A 23,457-nucleotide genomic window follows, 5' to 3' on the forward strand; every position below is an offset into this window, starting at 1 on the left:
CCTTTAAAATGCTTTCATGAAACCCTTCAGGGAGTTCGGGGTTTTGAGGGAATGAGCCACCCATCTTCTTGCATGACCCTGCAATAAACCTTTTCTGCTCCAAACTCTTACGTTTCATTTTGCTAGGCCTCACTGTGAGTTGCACACATGAATTTGCATTCGGTAACACTTGGAAGAGAGCATGACATAAAGGATTCTGGTATTAGAGATATCACACAATTTGGAGTTATTTTGTTACAGCAGCTTTACCTTAACTTATTAAATCCAGACAGACTGGCCAACATGTCCTGCTGCTGCTAAGTCGCTTCAGTCGTGTCCGACTCTGTGCGACCCCATAGACGGCAGCCCACCAGGCTCCTCTGTCCACAGGATTCTTTAGGCAAGAACACTGAGGTGGGTTGCCGTTTCCTTCTCCCCACATGTCCTGGTCTAGCTTAAATGTTAAAAGGTTAATGCAGGAGCACTTTTCGGAGTGTTTAAGAAGTGTATGCCTTGGATGGACAACAAAGTCCTACTGTATAGTACAGGGAGCTATATTCAATGTTCTGTGATAAACCATAATAAAAAAAATGTAAAAAAAGAATGTGTATATATACATATATATGTGTGTGTGTGTGTATAACTGAGTCACTTTGTTGTACAGCAGAAATTAACACTGTAAATCAACTATACTTGAATTTAAAAAAATAAATTAAAAAAGTCGTGCCTTTTCTATGCAACAGTTTCTCTACTGTGTAGGGGTTATATAATGTTGAACAAGGCCCTCTCTCCTTTCAAGGAATCTACAGTCTAGAAAGAGGAGAGAGAAATATGAGTGACCATAAAAGATATTACACAGGCAGCAATTCTACTCTAAGGAATATGCACAAGAGAAATCTGTTCATCAGATCATCCTAAGAAGGCATAAGAACAATCAGGACAGCTCTGTTCCATATAAAAATGGAAAATTCCCCAAATAGTCATTAAATCAGAATGGATAAATAAATTGGAGGTCTTCATGTAATGAATACTCTACAGCAAGGAGAATAAGCGGACTACCACCGCATATGAGCATAAGTGGGTCTCACAAATGTTACTGAAGTGAAAGAAGCCAGACATATTCACATAGTACAATTTATACTAAGTTCAAAGACTTAGTTCAGCCAAATGAACTGACAGTGACAGAGTTCAGGATAGTGACTAACTTCAGGAAAAGGATCTAAGGAGGGCCACTGGACTTCAAGTTGTACCCTAATTCTTGAAGTGGGTGGTGGTTACATAGGTGCATTCAGTTTATGAAAACTCAATGAGTCTACACACTTACGATGCAATTGTTCATGACTATCATGCTTCAATAAACAGCTAACAAAATCACAAATGTTACTGATGTCAGGACAGCAGTTTGAAGAAGGTACCTCAGAGACTCAAAGATTCAATGTGTCCACAGAGTCAACTCACTCATTTAGGCAAGTGAGAGACAAAGATTTTTCGGTGGGATGTTTACTATTATTGGGGCTTCCTTTGTGGCTCAGCTAGTAAAGAATCTGCCTGCAATGTGGGAAACCTGGGTTCGATCCCTGAGTTGGGAAGATCCCCTGGAGAAGGGAATGGCTACCCAGTCCAGTATTCCGGCCTGGAGTATTCCATGGACTGTATAGTCCATGGGGTTGCAAAGAGTCAGACACTACTGAATGACTTTCACTTTCACTTACTATTATTGAGAACTTCTACCTGCTTCCTTATCTTGCAACCCAGTCCAATAACTTCCAATTCAAACAGCAAATTTTTTTATTTACTGCCTAAGTACACCCTCAAGCCTTAGGAGTCCTCAGGAGTCATATTTTTGCAGATACTAAAAACTGTACAAGCAGAATTACAGGGGAAATGGATTTCTCTGCTAACGAGAACATGAATTTTTTTCAGTAAATCTCTCCTTGCCTACCCTCCCTTCTTTCCTCCCTCCTCCTCCTCATTTTTGCCCTCTCCCTCTCTATCTACACACATGAGCACATGCACATACATATGTACAATACATATACAAGAGAACCTACAAGATTCTAATGCAGTCACACCTCTTGACTCATTGAGGCAAGCAACAGCTGTAGAGTTCAACAGGCTTAGGCCACTCCAGATGCAAAAGAAGACTTTTTGCCCATCAGGTCCTGTCATGGAATCAATACATGGCTCGATCTCCAGGGTTCACCATTTCTGTTCTGGTTGATGTGTATTAGTTACAGCCCTTTCAGGATAGAAACCATCTTAGACTAGATCAAGAAAAAACAAAACTGAGGCCTGTATAAGTAAACCCACCAAGGCATACTAGCTCCTGGCATGGCTGGATTCAGAGCTCAGATGCCATGAGAATCCTTTTTCCCAGCCTCTCACTAGATGCTGACTCAACCTTTCACCCAGAGGTCCCCTGGGACTGGCACATATGGCTACAGGACATTTTGGAATTACATTTTTAAACGCCGTCTTCATCGAAGAACAAAGTACTTCCCTGCCAGCTCAGTTCAAAAAGCTCTGGGTGAGAGTTCTCATTGGCTTGGTCTGGGTCACCAGGGCTGACAGTCAGCAGCCACTCATGGATATTATGGCTGGCATGGGGAAAGAGAAGCTCCCAAAGGAAGAGAAGGGATGTTCCAAGAATAGGGAGGAGTTCCAAAAGTGGAAAAATCACACATCTACAACCCCGGTATTTTTCAAACATGGACTGCTACTTATATAGGGCAGGGGGTCATGAAAATAATACCTGGGTTGCAATCAGCAGAAATTAAAAATGAAAAAGGATAAACAAAACAGAATCAGACTGTACCCAACTCAATATTATTTTGTGAAACTTTTGTTTTAATTATGGCTATGTGTGTGTGGTATATGTGTGTACTGGGTAACAATGGAAAAATTTCTTACTGTGGGTTTTGGTTTTAAAAAATCATAGTACAATACTCTAGGCAATCATCAAACATCATATCTGTTTAACATCTATGCACATACACCTACCCACTCCTGGGAATACTTAGTGGATATTTCATGCCTATCCCCATATCTTCATTTAATGTGATTATAGCTATAGATGACACAAAAAAGTTTAGCTGAGACATTTTTATTATGAACCATTACACCTTATCCAATCAATGAGAAGATGTTTAGGAATAAGAAATACATGATTGCAAAACTCTTTTCAGTGACACCCAAACAAAAGAGCCTAATAAATTAATTGATTTTAGCATAAATACCAAGGAAAATTACTTTCAATTTACTTAATTGTTTATAATTATCTTTATAACCTTACTTTCAATCATATGATTAATACATTCTTGTTGGAAATAATGTGTTCGTTACAGAAACAGCATGAGAAAAGATCTTTTTACTAAAATCCTGTCATATAAGAAACACAGGGAAGCACACTCCCCACTCACAGAAAACTCTGGCCCTATGAGCTGTTCCTCATGAGGGCAACCACTGTCATCAGCCGATGAGTCAGTCGGTAATTACTAGGTATCCATGTAACCATCCCTTTCTGGAGATCAATTTAGCAAATCCTCCCTATTCTCCAGAGCTGGCCTAACCAACAGTTATTTCCTCTCCTTCTTTCCTCCCAGTGTCTCAGTTTTGCAGAGGCATCAGATGGCTCTGTGCAGGGCTGGGGGTGGGACGGGGGTAGTGGGAGCTGAGGTCCTCTCCCACACTAGAAACTAACTTTGAATTCATAGAAGCCAGTGCTATTTTGAGTGAGACAGCTCTTCATTATACAAAACTGCTTTGTTCATGTTAGGATGTATCACTGGTTCCTTCCTGCTGTATGCCCATAGGAACCCTGAACCCAATACTACAAACAGGTGGCACACTCAGGGTCATTGTCCATCAGTTGCCCGCCAGTTGAAAACCACTGCTTAGAGAAGCAGGGGTCAGCAAATTTTTTCTATAAAGGGTCACTTGGTAGATACCTGAAGCTTTGTGGGCCACGTGGTTTCTGTTGCAACTACTCAACTCAGTCACTACAGTAGAAAAGCAACCATAAATTTTTTGAATGGGCATGGCTGTTCTAATAAAACTTTATTTACAAAACACGTTGCCAGCTGTATTTGGTCCACCAGTCATGGTTTGCCAACGTCCACAAGTCTAAACCAGCCAAGCTGATTCCCCAAACCAAGCAGATTTAAGAAAGACATGAGAGATCATGATAATTCTGGATAATGCAAGATCAAGGGACTCTGCTATGAGGTTTCAGGGAAAATTTTCCACACTCTCAAATAAGGGAGGCATTGAAGAAACATATTTTGCGCCCCCCCTTCATCTTTAGCCTTTTTTGTGTAAAGATATCATAGCTGGAACTACTGTAGTCACTTTGCAACCATAAGAAGTGCAGTCTACATGCTGACATGGCACACGAGAAAAAACAACAAAACCCAGAGCCCAGGAATCCAGTTAACCAACACTAAAATGGCCCTACCTCTGAATTCTTGTGTGAGAAAATAAATTCTCCTCCTCTTTAAGCTATGTTAGTTGTGTTTTCTATTACACGCTGATGACAGTATCTTAACAAATACCCGTTGATCACAAAGCAGTAAGAGTCACATATTAATTTCTACTGGCATATGATAGTGTCTACATTGACACTTGTTAGCTACCTCCAAAATTCAAGGGTATCTGCAAACAATAGCTTTGTTACTGATCTCCAAGTACAGTTCTGAATAAAAGAGAAAATACCAGAGAATAACTACATGTTGATTTTTCCCCTTCTCTCTCCGTGATACTGGAACCCTGATTCTGAGCATTAGGATCTCTGGGAAGGTGAGCCAGAAATGAACATCTCATTGCCCTTTCCTAGATGTGGCCATGTGATCCACTCTAGTCAAGGAGACTCTAAAGGGAGAAAGTCAGCTTCTGCAAATGATGTTCCTCCGTGATTTAAAAAAAGAAAAATGAGTCCCACAAGGAAAACAACTCACAGTGCTCCAGCACTTGCTGTTTCCCATCTCTGAGCCTAGTCATGTGATGATATGATGCCTGGAGCTGTAGCAACCACTTTATACCATGAGGTAATAAGCATGACACTGGTGAAGCAGAAAGAAGGAAAGAGCTTGAGGAAAGCCCAACCCAGGAATCATCTCCCTCTAGAAATATATTGTTTAAGCCAAAGTTATTCAAGTATTCTTTTCCTTGCAGCTAAAATATCCTGACCAATAAACGGATAATAAGAAAGAATGACATTTCTAACTGTAAAACACAGAACCTATTCAGGTTACATATGAACTACTAAGGGCTTTCCCTGCGGTTCAGCAGTAAAGAATCCACCTGCAATGCAAGAGACATGGGTTCAGTCCCTGAGTCAGGAAGATCCCCTGGAAAAGGGAATGGCTACCTACTCCAGTATTCTTGCCTGAAGAATCCCATGAACTGAGGAGGCTGGTGGGCTACAGTCCATAGCGTTGCAATGAATTGGACACAACTGAGGAGACTGAGCACATACACGAACTACCAAGTATAGGTGCCCCTAAATAAACTACCCATGGCGTAGTGGAGTTTTGATGTCCACTTCCAAAAAAGTAGACACAGTAGGATAACCTTATAGGGCTAGGGCTGGCCTGGGGGAGTGGTCCACATTCTCTTCTGTTACTTCTATCTTTTAAAGCAATTCTACTTTTCCAATGTGCTTTCTATACTTCCCTTCAAAGCATCCACTCATCATAGCAAAGCACTCAGTGGACAAAGGGGGAAGAGTTTATCACTCTTTTGCTTTGAATCCTTTACTACATAGCATGTGGGGGGTATTACATCTTCTTTGTGGGAAAGAAAGCAAGCACGGCAGGAGGATATAAACATTTACAACACAATTCCTATTTAAGTTGTTTAAAATCTATTTGGGAAGAGAAAAGACTTTTCACAGTGGGAACATTTATACAGAGAATCATCTGTAAGTGCAAAGTGATATTATCTAAATTCCCCTTTATGCAGAATTTCCCCCAAAGATAAAAATATTTAAATCTGTATCCACAGAGAATTCCCTGATGGTCCAGTGGTTAGGACTCCTCGCTTTCACTGCTGAGGGAGTGGGTTCGATCCCTGGTTGGGGAACTAAGATCCCACATTGTGGCAAAAAAAAAAAAAAATCCTGTATCTACACATTCATTTGTGATTTTCTTCCCATCAAGAACTACTTTTAATGATGTTTGATGACATAGCACAAGGATCAGCAAAGTTTCTGTAGAGGGGCACATGTTTTCAGCTTTGTGAGTCATCTGGTCTCTGCAGCAACCATTCAAGTCTCACACTCTATGGAGAGAGCAGCCACAGGTGACACATAATGGGTGTGGCTGTGTGCCAATACAACTTCATTTATGGACACAAACTTGAATTTCATATAATTTTCACATGTCATTAAACACTGTTCTTCTTTTGATATGGGGAAACCATTTAAAAATGTAAAAACCATTCTCAGTTTTACACAAATATAGGCCCACAATAGGTAGGATCTGTCCTATCTGTCCTGTCATTTGCCAACCCTTGATCCCTGACCTAGGACACAGGAAAAAATATTAAATGGCTTCTAGGTCAGCATTAAAACTGAGTTATGCCCATGTACAGTTTTACGTATGTTTCTTCTGCATTCAGATGATCTTTTTAAAATGTTATCACATATGCCTGTAATAGTCAGACTCTTTGATTAAACACACCACTATATTCCAGAGAAATGTAAGTTTATGGAGTTATACATGACCACACCATTACCAGAATGAGATAAACGAAAGGATTAACCAGTAGAGACGACCCAGGCACTTTATTGCCTCCTACGTGTGTTTCATCAACTTAGTTAAATAGCACTCTATTCTTCAGCCTGTCAACATGATCTCAACCGGAAAGCCAAATTATGAACTAATGGCATCATAATCAAGTTATGGTCCTAATGGAAACATCCATCAATATTTCCCCAGAACATGGTTCTCCAAAAAACACCAAGTTGGCCTCTTTGGTGAACAGAAGATTATCAGAGGATACAATTTTTAAGACTGCTGTCAAAATGTGGTGGTGTGTGTGCTCAGTCATGTCCTGCTCTCTGTGACCCCACGGACTGTAACCCTCCAGGCTTCTCTGGCCATGGCATTCTCCAGGCAAGTTGCCATTTCCTTCTCCAGGGCATCTTCCCGACCCAGGGATAGAACCTGTGTCTCCATGCCTCCTGTATTAGCAGGCAGATTCCTTACCACTGAGCAATCTGGGAAGTCAAAATGTAATTAAGTTTAAAAAATTTATACATACTCTTTGTTGGGTGGTGGGGAACAAAAGAAAACATAGTTTTTCATTTTATTTATTATTTTTTTTTTAGTTTTTCATTTTATATTCCTATCAGAGAAAGAGTTATTTAGATATAAAAACTGACGGAACTTTGCTTCAGAGTACTCAATTCTATACAAAAAGTAGGAGATCATTTTTATAATCATATGATTTTTCCAGTTTCATCTCAATTTGCTAAAAAAAAAATTACTATTAGGGAACTACCTGGTAGTCAGTGGTTAGGACTCCATGCTTTCATTGCCAAGGGCCCAGGTTCAATCCCTGGTCAGGGAACTAAGATCCTGCAAGCCTTGCAGTGCAGCCAAAAAAAATTTATATATATATATATAATAAAAATTACTACTAAAATTTTATAGATCTGAAATTTATATTATATCTCTATGGCATATATCCTTAATGTAGTAGACCATCTCTTGTGCTTCATTCATCCTAAATAGAGAAAACTAATTATAGGTTTAAACTATCTGAGTCAGCAATTTAAACTTTCATCCAGAGCAGATTTCTCAACATTTTGTCACATTTTGGGAGATCATATTTACCTAAATTTTGTTTTTTTTCTAAGTAAACTTCCTTTTCCCCCTAGATTCCCCCAATCTAATAACACCTTTATTAGTTTCTTATGTATCCTTTCAGTATTTTTAAACATAAATAATATTGCACTGTTGTATAATTTTCTATGTTCACTTAATAAGTACATCAGGAGATGGTTCTATACTACTGCATAGAGTGTTTCCTTTTTCTTTACTTTTTATAGCTGCAGTGTTTCATGCTATCTTAATTTATGTTCTTATAGATGCATTTCTTAGAATTTGCTTATTCTATATGTGTGTGTGTTAGTTGCTCAGTCATGTCTGACTCCTTGCGACGCCATGGACTGTAGCCCTCCAGGCTCCTCTGTCCATGGAGTTCTCCAGGCAAGAACACTGGAGTGGGTTGCCATTCCCTTCTCCAGGGGATCTTCCTGACCCAGGGAATGAACCTGGGTCTCCTGCATTACAGGCAGATTCTTCACCGTCTGAGCCACTATCAATAAAATGATAGAAGTTTAGAAACAAATAAAATTTAGAGGAAATATTGCATAATTTCCCCATTTTACAAACGTGAAGAAACAAAGATCTGCTTGATAAAAATCCACCTGATTTTTCTACCACCATTATGCAAGTCTTCCATCCCCAAATGCCTCAAGTCTTGTCACTAGGTTAACTTCTGTGACAAATGCTCCTTGTCAACTTTAATACCTTTGAGAAACCAGAATGTCCACAATTTTAGCATAAAATTTAAATACCATTTTAATGGCATCTCAAACTACCTTCTGACTTTTATGAGTTTTGAAATACTCAGTATGCTATTATTAATATCATAAAAAATATGCTCATGAAATCCAAAGATTTCACTGTAAAGATATTCATCACATTATTATTCAAAGCAAAATACTGTAAAGAATTTAAATGTTAATTAAATAGGAAGTCATATAGTAAATTGTGGTATATATAGCTGTTTTTTTCATATGTGTAAAAAAATTTCATAATACAAGAATACATTTTTTAATTTAAAGATAGAATTGTGTATATAGGATACTATAATAACTATGTAAAATAGATGGAAAGGTTAAAGAAAATAGAAAGATAACAGTGATTATATCTCGCTGGTGGAATTTCAAATATTTATATATATATTTTCCCTTATACAGTCTATATTCTCAAAGTTTTTTACAATAAAGTTATCTTACTTTTACAATCAAAAAAATCATGTTAAAATTCTGTTGATATTATTGGACTTTTGGATTTATATGGGTATCCTCACTTTTTTGAAATTCAAATTTATTTGTTAATAGTTACTACAATCCTAGGTTCAAAAAACCAAAAGAAAATAAAAATATAAAGTGTGGACGGGGACATGGAGATCCACCCATGTCTCCTATCTACCCAGTCTGTCTCACACATAATCCCCTGTACCCACACTTTACAGAATTAAATACTGTTGTTAGCTTTTTGTGTATTATTCTGGTCATTTTTACACAAACACAACAAATACATGTATTAAATCCTCCTTCCTTTTTAATACAAGGTTTTCCATTACTATTAGCACTTAACAATAAATATATTCAGAGATCTTTTTATATCGCTACATATAAAGAAGTTCCTTGTTCTTTTCCCCTCGGCCACACTGCATTTCATGTTAACTTTTAAGCCAAGTTCTCACAGACCTATTTCTTAAAATTTGCTCATTCAGTGCGATATTTTAAAAGTGCAATATAAAAACTAACCCTATGTCAAATAGGTGCACTTTAACCAGACAACATCTTTCCTTTAGTACAGTGACAATTTCAATTTCTAGTACTTTATTTCCTTTCCCCAATATACTGTATGCAAGATACCCTGATCATGGGTTTGTTTGTTTTTTTATTGGACATTTACAATGTCCTGTTAGTTTCAAGTACACAGCACAGTGATTCAGTTTTATACACATATATTCTTTCTCAGATCCCTTTCCCTTACAGGTTAGTACACAATGCTGAATAGAGTTCTCTGTGCTCCACAGCAGGTCCTTGTCATGGGTTCTTCACTATCACATTTAAGTACCTAAAGCTGCTGCTGCTGCTGCTGCTAAGTCGCTTCATTCGTGTCCAACTCTGTGTGACCCCAAAGACAGCAGCCCACCAGGCTCCCCCGTCCCTGGGATTCTTCAGGCAAGAACACTGGAGTGGGTTGCCATTTCCTTCTCCAATGCATGAAAGTGAAAAGTGAAAGTGAAGTCGCTCAGTCGCGTCCGACTCTTAGTGACCCCATGGACTGCAGCCTACCAGGCTCCTCTGTCCATGGGATTTTCCAGGCAAGAGTACTGGAGTGGGGTGCCATTGCCTTCTCCAAAGTACCTAAAGCTCTCAATATCAAATCATTAAATATGATAACAAACGTTGTGTACAATTCTCTCCTGGCAGTAGAGAAAAACTGTGTATAATTGGAGAAGACTAGGATATTCAGGACTAGAAGAAACAGAGAGAAAACAAAGTGAGACTGTGAGGATCTGGGTCCAGATGTAGAACTGGGTCTCAACCTGTAGGGTTAGGCAGTGGGATTCACTGCTAAGGGTCCAACAGGCACAATAAATGAGCTCTGGCATCAGATCCTAAAGGTTAGAAGCAATCTGATCTGCTGAATGAAGTACAGAAGCAGGTATATCTATGAAAATTGATACTTGACCTCATGTGGAATGCAGCACACTTTCACTCTGATTCATTCAAAATTCACCAAATATTTACTCACTATCTACTCTGAACCAAGAAGTTTAATAAAAGCCTTCTTTTAAAAAAAAAGAAAAAGCCCTCTTTAGGAGGCTTGCCCTCAGAGAGCTCATAAAAGAGACACACTGCCAAACTGGACTCAATTGTAATATCATATGTAACAGTCAACTACTGCCATGGTAACACTGCGTAACAAACCTCCCCAAAACTCAATGTCATCCAACAATAAGTGCCTGTTTTCATACTCATAGGTTAACAGGATGATGCTGTGCATGGATCTAGCTTCTGGAACTAGCAGACCAACCCAGACGGTTCTTCATATACTAATGTAATAAGCGAAAAAGAAATGAACACGGCTTCTTAAGGCCGTCTACCAAAATTGATGCTCTGACCCCCGCCTGTGTTCCACAGGACAAAGCAAGTCACAAGTCCAACAGCAGTGGGTCAGGGAAGGACACTCTACGAGGAGGAACTGCAATTTCACACAGAAAAGGCTTGAACTCAGTGAAGGTTTAAGAATTGGGAACAAAAGTACAATCTACCACATAGTGAATGAATAAATGTTATGATAAAAGTAGGGCACGTGATGCCCAGCAAGACTGCGTACACAGCTAGACTAAATTTCCCAGCCACTCTCGCATTTAGATATGGCCAGGGTTGAGGTTAATGGAGTGTGGGTAGAAGGACGTACTTCAATTCCAGGCATTGCCCTTCAAAACCTCCCATCCAGTCTTCCCCCTTTTCTCTCCCATCATCTGTCGCTGAACCTTGGTGGGCAGGGTAACCTTGAATCGCATACTGAAGAGGAGACAGCCTCCAGCTTCTGGGTGCTCTGAGTGTGTAGAGCAGAGCTCCTTCAGTCCAGCAGGAAGGCCTTTTAGGGGCTCCAAGTAAGAATAAACCACTTATTCTCAAATTGAGGGGTTAACCTGCTAAAACAATCAGATTATCTTAACTAACAAAAGATGCTAGCCAAGTCATTTAACCCAGGATGGGGAGTTGGAAAGGCTATACGGAATAAGCATAGATTAGAAACTGAGAGATAAAAAACCAAATGGTCCTTTTCTAGGTGAAAGTGGGGGCAAAGTAAAGATTGTTCCAGACAAAATGAAGAGTATATTTAAAGGCTCAAGGGTATGACACAATTTAGGACTCCTAAAAAAGTTCAAGGCAGTTAGAGGTAGGGAGGATATGTGTGTGTTTGTTTGTGAGTGTGTCCACCTGTGTGTTTGGGGGTTGACTAGGAAGTTAATTAATTAAGGCTAGGGAGAAATAAAAGTTTCCAAAAATAAGATACCCAAAGGAAACAAAGTAAACAGGGGCCCGCCTCCACAGGGCAGAGATAAAGAATGTGGATTCTCCCCCAGGGACATTAAGGAGCAAGGAGATACATGGATAGAGGCGATCACATTTGCACTTTAGAAAGCTTCTAAATTCACCTCCAAGTGGTACAGTAAGTGTTAATAGCTAAAGACCCCAGAGGACGCTGCCAGGGCTGGCTGGGTGCGGGCTGTCCCCCCAGTCACAGCTTCCTTTCCCAATCCTAGCAAAGCAGGCAGACAAGGCTCTAGCCCCAGAGCAGAATGTGAGTCCTGGGCACAGAGCTCAAGAGCAGTGAAGTGCTCCTGTCAAGGGCGCTTATAAGCCACGTGATCTCTGTCACAACTATTCAACTTTGCCACAAGTAGCCACGGACAACACACAAGCAAATGAGCGTGGCTGTGTTCCAATAAAACTTTATTTACAAGAACTGGCAGGAGATAAGTAAATGAAAATATAAGTAAACATATCAGGTGGGCTAGACAGTGCTAATCCGTGCCCTGGGCATTAAGGCAAGGCACGTGAAGAGTTTGTGACAAAACTAATCCCAGACTTCACTCCCTGTGTCCCTGAGACTCCCCCCGCCCCTGCCCTGGCATCAAGACTGGTGACCTGGACTGTGATTTTTATAAGAGGCAAGCACTCTCGACTCCAGTTAGATGGCCATTGCAAAATCACCATGGTTAGATGTATGAGCCAATGTAGAACAGTCTAGAATTGGCCAGATGGCTTCATGCTCTCCACCATAGCAATCTTCCACCAGTTAAATAATCGTGCCAGTTAAATATATAAAGACACTCCTTCCTACATTCAATGGGCGAACTTTAACATTAATTTGGTGAATTTTGGACTATTGTGTTCTTTAAAGATCATCTTTGTGAGATAATTATTATGTTCTCATTTTCAGTTAAGCAAATCTCATGCAATCTTTGAAATATAAGGAAACAACCAAAATAAACATTAAACCTGTAAAGCAAACCGGAATTGTAGGGAAACTGCTTTCCCTTTTCGAACTTGAGGCACATTTCTTTCATAAAAATAATAATATTTTTCTATCATTCAAAAAGGCTTTCCTAAAAGAAAAACTTACTGACACCTATAAAAACTCATTTTAGCATAATACTAATTTTGCTCATTGAGCTTATAGGGTAAAACACAGCATTCTTAGAAGTCCAAATTGATGACTTTTAAACCATTAATCATAGAAAACCATTTCAAATGTCAAAACAAAAATAAAAGTTTATTCTCTGAGACCAGTCCAAGAGACTTAACTTGCACACTCCTTTCCATTCTTGAGTTATTGATCCTGATCACTGTTCAGCTCAACAAATTACAATAATTCATTTGTTAAGAAGTATGAGAGTGGGTTTGTACATGACTTTATTCACTTATTGTCTAGTATAGAGTATTCATCATATACCAAATGCTGTAACCCTACTTGAAAATACATTTCTAAAAGAAAAGGGCAGGATGAAACTTTCTTATCTCTTTGTCAGGAAAAAATGGGAATGGTAACTTGGTTATCTAAAACTAAGGCTTAGAGTTCTTCAAGATACTTTCCACCACTGAAGTACATAATGACTTAATTGCTCAGAAGCAAGGCTACATACTCTTGATATGTCTTTGCCATGAAGAACTAAAGGCATATAAGTGACATCATATGATATTCACCTTTCTCTTTCTGACTTACTTCACTTAATATAATAATCTCTAGGTCCATCCATGTAGGTGCAAATGGCATTATTTCAGGAGGAGGTGGGCAGGGATGGAATGGGAGGTTGGGGTTAGCAGATGCCAACTATTAATATTTTATATAGAATGCATAAACAACAAGGTCCTACTGTGTAGCACAGGGAACTGTATTCAATATTCTGTAATAAACCATAACAGAATAGAAAAAAATTTAAAACAAAAAAAACTAAAGGCAGTCTAGTTTTTCATTATGATGCTCTCAATCAAATCACAAGAAAGTTGAGGTGAACTCAAGTAGAAATTAATACAGAGAACTGGAGTTTCTCTGTCTACAACTAAAGCCACTTATCTAGTTTTCTTTCCATGTGGAAAAAGATTAATGAAGGTCATCAGCCATTAGGACCAGGTGGCTCAAGTATACTGTAAGGAAATACCAGGCCTTCTCCTGTGGACTTATCAGTTCTCCACACACGTCAGTTGAGGCTATACAAGTCCTGTTGGCCCATTCTTTTTCCATCCATGTTAAACTAGAAGTTGAAAGCTTTATGGAAGGGAAGTATCACTCTAACACATATCTCTCCAGTCCAAAGAAAGTGGGCCAACTTAGTGACCAAAAAATAAGCATGCAAAATTGTCTCCAGTGCAACAAATACCACTAAAGCAGTTATGTGCACTTTTGATGCTCAGTGTCCCTACAGTTAAGTAAATAAGATCAGAAGCTTCAATAAAGACAAGGCCTACATTAACTGTGAATGTGAAAACAAAACAAAACAAAACTGTGAATGTGTACTGCTGAATGCATGTATTTAATATACTAAATTGAACATGTGTTGACAAAGCTTCTCTCCTTAACCAAACTCTAGCCAGGCTCCTCTGAGCCCTCCCTTGATGAGGTTTCAACCTTGGCCCAGAAAGAACTGAACAAACACTTCCTCCATTTCTAAAAACTCTAAAAACTCAAGGGTACACCCCTAGGATGATTTCAGCTCCATTTAAAGTGCTTGTCTGAGAAAATTTAAGGCTGCAAATGAATTGATTGCTGGTTCCAGCCCAGATCTGAAGATGGGGCCCCAGTCTCTCAGCTACTGTAGGAGGGCAGGAGTCTTAACTTTGATAAGAGCCAGTGGACAAAGCCAGATGGGTTTCACATGGACCAACCCTCTTCTTGCTTTTTGTAATATTTCACTTTCCTGCCTGGACTGAGCCCCAGCTCCCTCCCTCCCTCTTCCCACATTCTCCCTTTAGAATGCCCAGTCACCTGGATACAACTGGAAGCTGTAGTTCTGTTCCCACCAGTCTCTCTTCCCTCCTGCAATAGTATAGCACTGATTAAAATCTGTCCATGCGATTTTAACCAGCGTCTGGCTCTATTGATCTTTGACAGTGTGTATTTGGTTTTGCTTGTGCCCACACACACGTGCTGATAATGTAAAGAAGAGAACATAGGAAAAGGTAATGTTTTAAAATAAATAAAAAAGATGAAAAAAAAAAAAAAGAAAGAAAAGGCACTGTTTTGCCCAGGAGTCAGTAAACTGTTTCTGGAAAGAGGCAGACAGTAACTATTTCAGGCTTTACTGGCCATAAGGGCCTTGGAGCATCTAGTCAACCTCGCTGGTGTAGAGCAAATGTAGACAAAGACAATCAGCAGACGCAGGAGCAGAGCTGTGTTCCAATAAAACTTTATTTATGGACACTAACATTTTTAATTCCATATTCTTCTTCTTTTGATTTGTTAAACCATTTAAAAATTTAAAAGATATTTAAAAACAATTCTTCAGTTCAGTTCAGTCGCTCAGTCATGTCCGACTCTTTGCGACCCCATGGACTGCAGCACACCAGGCTTCCCTGTCCATCACCAGCTCCTGGAGTTTACCCAAACTCATGTCCATTGAGCCGGTGATGCCATCCAACCATCTCATCCTCTGTCGTCCCCTTTTCCTCCTGCCTTCAATCTTTCCCAGCATCAGGGTCTTTTCCAGTGAGTCAGTTCTTTGCATCAGGTGGCCAAAGTTTTGGAGTTTCAGCTTCCATCAGTCCTTCCAGTGAATATTCAGGACTGATTCCCTTTAGGATGGACTGGTTGGATCTCCTTGCAGTCCAAAGGACTCTCAAGAGTCTTCTCCAACACCACAGCTCAAAAGCATCAATTCTTCGGCACTCAGCTTTCTTTATGGTCCAACTCTCACATCCATACATGACTACTGGAAATACCATAGCTTTGACCAGACGGACGTTTGTTAGCGAAGTAATGTCTCTGCTTTTTAATATCCTGTCTAGGTTTGTCATAGTTTTTCTTCCAAGGAGCAAGCGTCTTTTAATGTCACGGCTGCAGTCACCAACTGCAGTGATTTTGGAGCCCAAGAAAATAAAGTCTGTCACTGTTCTTAGCTCACAGGTTGTATGAAAACAGTCAGCAAACCAGATTTGGCCCATAGGTCAGTCTGCTACCCCACGATTAAACGTGTTAATCTCCTTTCCTCGCTTTGATTAGCTTTCAAAGTTCAAGATCATTGAATGATAAGAGTGGTAGATTTAAGGACTGTATATCTCAACAAACGAAAAAAATGCTGCCAATGTTTCTCAATGAGCCAAGTATGAAATTCGTGGTTTTAAGTTCATTCCTTAAAGATAAATTTTCTAGTTCACTAATAATGGATATTCTCTCATAGTTAAACATCCATGCAAACTCCAAATGGAACGCTGCTGCTGCTAAGTCACTTCAGTCGTGTCCAACTCTGTGCAACCCCATAGACGGCAGCCCACCAGGCTCCCCCATCCCTGGGATTCTCCAGGCAAGAATACTGGAGTGGGTTGCCATTTCCTTCTCCAATGCATGAAAGTGAAAAATGAAAGTGAAGTCGCTCAGTCGTGTCCGACTCTTAGTGACCCCATGGACTGCAGCCTACCAGGCTCCTCCGTCCATGGGATTTTCCAGGCAAAGTACTGGAGTGGGGTGCCATTGCCTTCTCTGCCAAATGGAATAATAAAGTAATAAAGTTGAACTCTGAGTGTGTATGCAATTATTAGAGAAATGCAAATCAAAACAACAATGAGATATCACCCCATACCTGTCAGAATGGCCATCATCAAAAAGTCTGCAGACAACAAATGTTGGCAATGATGAGGAGAAAAGGGAATCTTTCACTGTTGGTGGGAATGTAAATTGGGGCAGCCACTATGGAAATCTATGGAGATTCCTTAAAAATGTAATAAAAAGAACTACCATATGATCCAGGAATTCTACTGTTGGATATATATCTGGAAGATATATATCTGGAAAAAACCTGATAACACTAATTCAAAAAGATACCAGCATCCCAAAGTTCATAGCAGCACTATTTTCAGTAGTTAACATAGGAAGCAACCCAGGTGTCTATCGCCATATGCATAGATAGATAAAGAAGATGTGGTATAATGGAATATTATTCAGCCATAAAAAGAATGAAATTTTGTCATTTGCAGCAAAGTTCATGGACCTAGAGAATGTTATGCTAAATCAGACACAGAAAGACAAATACTATATGATATCGTTTATATGTGGAATCTAAAAAAAAAATGAATGTACAAAGCAAAACAGAAAGATCCACAAATACAGAAAAAAACTAGGGGTTAACAGTGGGGACAGTGGAGGGAGGAGGGGAAAGATAGGGTTATGGGACTAAGAGATACAAACTATTTAATACTATGTATAAAATAGATAAGCAACAAAGACATATTGTACAGCCCAGGGAATTAGCTTGTAATAACTTTAAACAGAGTACAAGCTGTAAAAATACTGAATCACTATGCTGTATACCTGTAACTAACATAACATTGGAAGTCAACTGTACTTCAGTAAGAGAGAGAGAGAAATTAAACAGCTGGAAGGTTCATAAGCTGAAAGTGAGAATTTCCAGGTCATGTTTTTAAACAAGTAAGTTTCACTTCATCTGACAATCTACATCAAATTTTGATAGCAAGAAGGTAAATTCACTTGCCCCAAAGAGAGAGGGAGAGAGAGAGATGCCTGAAATATACATAGCCTGAACTAGACATCTTTTCCCAGAACAGCTAACGACTAGACTTTCACAGCTGCAAACTAGCAAGCTCTGGGAAACTAGAGTTAAATATTCCTAAAACAGGAATCTAGTTCTGTTATGAAACTGTTCATCATTTCACCTCATGACAGCCACGGAAATCAGCAGAACTCAGAAAGGACTCAGACGATGAGCAAGTAGCATTTTTAATAAAATTCAAATCCAGAGTCTTTGGGAGTTTTTCGTTGCTAGCCTCCAGAGTCACTATTATCAGCAACATTAATGCAATTACTTGGGTAAAAAGGGAGATGGGAAAAATCTGACCTTTGCATTGCTTCTTTAGCTGCCCTTTTTCCCTAGGAAATATTTGATTCTGAACAAGGGAAAGGTAAAGAATAAAAGTTTAGTAGTCTCTAAAACAGTTTTACATAAAATGTGAGGAAATGATAAATATATATATATATATATATATTATTCTTACTCAAATGTATACTTGGAACAAAATTGGCACACATTATTTGTCACTGCTATATACCACAAAATTACTTGTGAAACTATAAGAAAATGTAAAATAAAGCAGCCCTCAAATTTACCTAACACTGCAAGAAAGAATATTCACATTAATAATTGGGACCAAATAATTATCTCAAAGTGTTCCATTTTGCTTAAAGAAAAGAAATCTTCATTTTTTCAATTCATGAACGCGTGGCTCAGTCTAATAACAGCCCTATGAGTTTTGGGTTTCAAATTACTTCCCTCAGGCAAAGGGGGCATAATCATATGTTTTTCTACTGAACTACATTCTTCTATAAACATTTCAAAAAGTGCATCTGCTTTACACATGAAACAGCCGATACAAAGAACAGTAACAATAAAAAATATATGCCTATTTTTATAGTATTACTGGTTTATAAGGCAATCATCTGTAATGCTCTCATCTACAAAGATGGAAAATGATATATAACTGTTACCAAGGAAACATTGAAGTAAAATTGCATGTAAACTATCAAGCAGTTTAATAACCAGAAAATTAGAAGAACAAGGAAAAAACATCTCCAGATAGAACCATGACACACTGTGCCACCCACGACGGATGCAATCAAGGGTCACTACTCAAAAAGATGATGTAAAGGGTCCCAACTTGCCAGCTATTCCAATACTTGGCAGGTTTTTGTTTTTTTCTTTTTTAATGACGACCATAGGATGTAACTGAATTCTTAAGGGGCAATTTGTATTCTGACTTTTCACATGATAAAAAGAGTACAGGTTCTGGGAACAAGTGGTTAAATGTAGGTAGCTTGAAAAGTCAAAACACGTTGTTTATTAATTCAAGTGTGGATTAATATTCTCTTGGAATTCTCTGTAATTGCTACTTTCTTTACTCACTGGTGGGACAGTTAGCAAATATCAGACAGCAAATACTTCCTGAATGAACATTTAGAAACTCAAGTTCAACTCACTTAGGAACCAAAGGAAAGGCTAAGGCCTGGGGTAACTGTGTGTGTTCATCTCTAAACCAGGAGAATTTTAAGCACTCCAGTAACCACACTGATCAAAGCTAAATCCTTTAGGAAGATTATCCATTCCAAAATCAGGAAAGTCCTGCAGTGTAAGCACTTTTATACTTCACCTTTGAGAAAAGAACTTGATTTCTGTAACGGTGTTTAAAACACACACACAAGACTTTATTCCATCAAGGGCAGAAACAAGCAGCTGCAAACATGTGTTTCCACATGCTGATGACCCTCTAAAGGTATGTCTATTTCAGCTTGGGGACCATCGTTGAGCTCACACTGAGAAACAAGAAGAATTCTTATGGATGGGAGATTTCTTAATCGGCACATAAGCTCAGAACATGTGCAGCTTCTCTCTTTAGAATAAACACTCTATTTGGATCATGTTAAGGATAGAAAGTGAAATTCACACTCATTTACTAAATTTTAACCTCTCTTTAAAATAAGATACTAATCCCCCACAGCCTGGCTTGGGTTTTGCAAAAGCTCAGATTTGTGAATATCATGAAGGCATCCTAGAATTGAGTAAAAGAGTATAAAACATCTTTTCACTGATACACAGCACTGTTTTCCCCCAAGCTCTGAAGTTTAAGGACAAAATCTAGGCTCTAGATGTTTCATTAATCTTAACGTTTTTAGCATTTGAGGCAATCGACAGCTATCTTGGTTACTTTGAACTATACTATCCGTTGAAACTCCCTTTCTCTTGGGCATCTCTCTGTCCATCAGAGATGGCACCAGGCAACTGCTAAACCCTTGCTCACAACCCTTTCCTGTCCATGGTTCATGATTTGACAGCTGTTTATAATCTAGCCACAGGCAGCAGCATGCAGGAAGTTAATAGAATAGAAGTGTGAAGCCATGGCCTTTGATAATATCGGTATGAAATCAAACAATCTGCCACAGTACAATCATCCACCACTCAACTTACTAGTCTTCTATTACGCAGGGCAATGCCTCTTAGGGGTTGGACATACTTACCCATCAGCTATATACCCCAAGTCTACCCAGACTAAGTTACACTGGAGCCTCTCCCCAGGAAATCTGCTTGGCACATTAAGACCCACCCAACGTGAATAGAGAAGGAAGGTGGAGATGGGCAAGAACAAATAAAGACTGGTGGATGTTGGAGAGAGGCACATCTGAAAGGTAACATCCAAACTGAATGTTTCTGAAATGACCCAAACATACTTCAGCAAAGCAAAGTCAACATACATTTCTGTCAAAACAAAGTCAACATACATTTCTGACTGCTTGACATTACTCACTCTTGCCTGATGCAATCGACACTTCCCACCTTGACACTAATTATTCTCTCGGGAGTGCAAGGGAGTATAAAGCAGGTCCTAAAGACCTCTGCTGTCTCCCTCCTAAGGTCGAGGTAGTAACTGCTATCAAGAGCTCAGGCCGGTACTTCCAGAGACCTGGGCAGCAGAGGTGGGGTACAGTCTTCTAAGTCTCCTCACACTGGGCTCTTCCCAGTGAATGCCACTTCCTGGGCTTGCTGAAGTCTCCGGAAGGAAGCGTAAGCAGGGCAGGAGACCTAGGAGGAATGCTCTGACCGGATAAAACCTAGGTAGCCAAAGAGTGGGAACGTTCCTCCTCTACCAGAACGGCCTGAGAAATCTGCCTGAATTGATGATTTTTCTTCCGTTTCAACAACATGGCCACTTGGAAGCAAATTTCTAAATCTCTCCAGGCTTAGAACTACACAGTTGCGCAAAGAAAAGCTAAAGGGCTTTCTCTTCTGTCTCCATGACTTCAGCATCTAGGTCACTGCTGGGAACACCTGACAGGTTACCTGGGCCACCTGCAAGCTGACTTTTCAGGGGTGTGGAGGTCCAGTTTTGGGGTGGGGGGCTGGGGGTCACTTTTGGTCACTGCTGCTTAGAAAGCAGGAACCCAAGCTCTAAGCACTTCTGGTTTTCCCTAGCAGGCGCGATTACAACCATCTTCTCTTAGCCCTGAATTATACATGTGACCCCAGGCACCACTGGGGCTTTTCTCAGGGAAAACAAACTGTCGTGAAGATTGCTCTGTGCGTGAGGGCGTGTGTATCTGTGTGTGTATGTGTGGTCTACAGCCGTGGCTCCACAAGCCCCACCAGCCAGTGAGAGAGAAGTTGAACGCGGCAGCCCCTGGCCACCTCGCTTCCGTCCTAGCTTAAGCCCAGCTGCTCTCTCGGCTTTTGCTTCTCCCCGAGGCTCCCGAAAAATAAAGCACCAAGTTGCCCACGGCGGGGGCCCTGGGTGCACGTGAACCGGCGCGGCCCCTACCTCGAGAGCTTTGCAATCTTCACAAAGCTGAAGACATCCATGCAGGCAGCCGGGGACCCCGAGCGCGGTGGCTCCGTCGCCCCTTGTCACGCCAGCAGCAGCGGCAGCCTCGGCAGCCCCATGGCCGGGCCGGGACCTCAGCGCGCCCCGGGGCTCGGGTGGCGGCGACGACGGGTGGCGGCGACGACCCGGGAGAGCCCGCACCTGGAAGCGGCGGCTGCTACCCCCCTCCGGCCGCAGGCTGCGTGTGCATCCCCGGGCAGGACCATTGATGGGCGCCGGTGTCGGGAAAACTCAATGGAGAGGGGGCCGGACCGGGTGCGAGGGGCGGGGGTGGGGAACGCGGCCCGGGCACCGCCGGGCGCCCCCGGGGAGGGCGCTGCTCCTGCTCCCCGACCCGCCGGCCCCGGCAGCCCCGCGTGCCGAGGAGCGCAGACTGAGCCGGGAGGCGGCGGGCGAGCCCGGCACACGCGCGCGCACCCCTCCCGGCACTGCAGCTGCCTGCCTGCCTCCTTCCCCGAGCCCAGTCCCTTTTCCTCTCCCCACCCCCAACCCGCGGGTGGTGGTGGTGGGGGGGGGGGGGCCCTCCTGTCACCGCTGCCTCTGCCTCCGGATCCGAAAGATCTGATCTAACAGTCTCGGACACACCGGGGGGCCGTGAACGCTGCCCCCTCCCTCCCCAAACCTAGCGAGAGCCGGGCCACCGCAGATCGCCCAAAGCCTCGGCGGGTTCCATAAACAAAACTAGCGGTCGGAAAGCAGCAGGGCTGGTCGAGGCTGGGTCGTTATTCTAGGGGAAGGGGAGGGAGATGCCCGGCGAGGCGGGCTGATTTGGAGAGCGCAGAGTTCCCACCGCTTCCCCGAACCGCTGGAGCGCGACGTGACAGCTGGGTTGGCTGGGAAGGTGTGTCTTTGGACAGCAGCACCGGGAGGGAGTCGGAGAAAGAAGAAAATAAGAACGAGAGGCATCGGCGGGGGGCGGGGGTCATACACAGAGCTGCTTCTTTCTAGAGGGGCAGCGAGATGAGGGTCCCAGGAGCCAGCGGCGCGGAGACTAATAGGGATGGGGTTTCGAAATCTAAAGGAAGAGAAGGGAGGAGAACGGGGGTCTGGCAGGCGGAGCAGCCGCTTTCTCAAATTGAGCGGTGGGTGAAGAAGGAAAAAACCGTACTCCAAACATGAAAACCAAAACACAGAAACATAAACACATACCTTAGGCAGAGTAAACTCCAAGTTGCAGCCATTTAGAACTCCTAGCCTTCTCTTTTACATAATTATCTGGGATAATCCACCCCTCTTCATTAACTCAGTTTTATCTCCCCCGAGGCTCAGGCTTCCTCGGGCCCCCTTTTTCTTGTTCTTTATCTTCGAGACTCAAGGCCTCTTCCCCAAAATCCTTTACAAATTTCTCCCCAGACTCTGTGAAGGTCAGATGGCCGCACAAAGTGTGTTCTCCCACCCAGAAGCGTTCACCTGATGACAGGGCCACCGCGAGGAAAAGATGCCACCCCCGAAATGTTGGAGGATCTGGCCAGCTCACTTCTGGCTCTCCAACAGGATTAGAGAAAAGGAAATAGGTTTAAAGTTCCCAGACTTCTGCTCCTATCCTGGTCTGTCGCTGCATTTAAAGTCTTCAGTATTCAAGCCTAGTGCTTCCACTTTTTTTTTTTTTAAAGGCATTTCTTTCAAAAATTAAACATCAAATCAGTAGCAATCTGAAAGCTCTGAATGACTTGAGACTCAGGCACAAAATTACATTATTTTTACAAATAAATAGAATCCATTTTCCTTTAGCTTCTTGTAGATAGACTGGTTTAATTTCATGAATGGGTAACTACTCATGATCAGAAGAGGCAAGAAGGACCTTGGCTTTTGAACCCCCTATCCTTTGTGTAAAAATAATTATAGTCTGGGTCTGTACTGTGCTTTATGATTTTGAAAGCGCTTTTGCATTTGAGTCTCATAGCAACCCTGTCATATAAGTAGGCAACATGTTTAAAAACGAGAAATCTTTTTTTTTTTTATGCCACAATCTATTCTCAATAAATTGTCAGCACTAGACAGATGAGTTTTAAACGTTGGGCTTCCCTTGTGGCTCAGCTGGTAAAGAATCTGCCTGC

The 23,457-nt window shown here is 41.3% G+C and overlaps 1 protein-coding gene across 4 annotated transcripts in view; it reads right to left on the minus strand.

The window, feature by feature from the left end:
• The window catches only part of FRMPD4 (FERM and PDZ domain containing 4), a 529,221-nt gene extending 506,357 nt beyond the window's left edge, over positions 1-22,864 (minus strand). For 2 of the 4 annotated variants that reach the window (XM_043896589.1, XM_043896588.1), the window contains exon 1: positions 21,338-22,225. In XM_043896589.1, the coding sequence (XP_043752524.1) occupies positions 21,338-21,378 (41 nt within the window). In that variant the 5' untranslated portion in view covers positions 21,379-22,225. Of the gene's footprint in view, positions 1-21,337; positions 22,227-22,549 lie in introns of those variants that run through there. The other 2 variants (XM_043896590.1, XM_043896592.1) reach the window with 2 other exon arrangements.
• Positions 22,865-23,457: the final 593 nt, after the last annotated feature.

This window comes from Cervus elaphus, chromosome X (genome assembly GCF_910594005.1).
Source record: "Cervus elaphus chromosome X, mCerEla1.1, whole genome shotgun sequence".
Taxonomy (NCBI): Eukaryota; Metazoa; Chordata; class Mammalia; order Artiodactyla; family Cervidae; genus Cervus; species Cervus elaphus.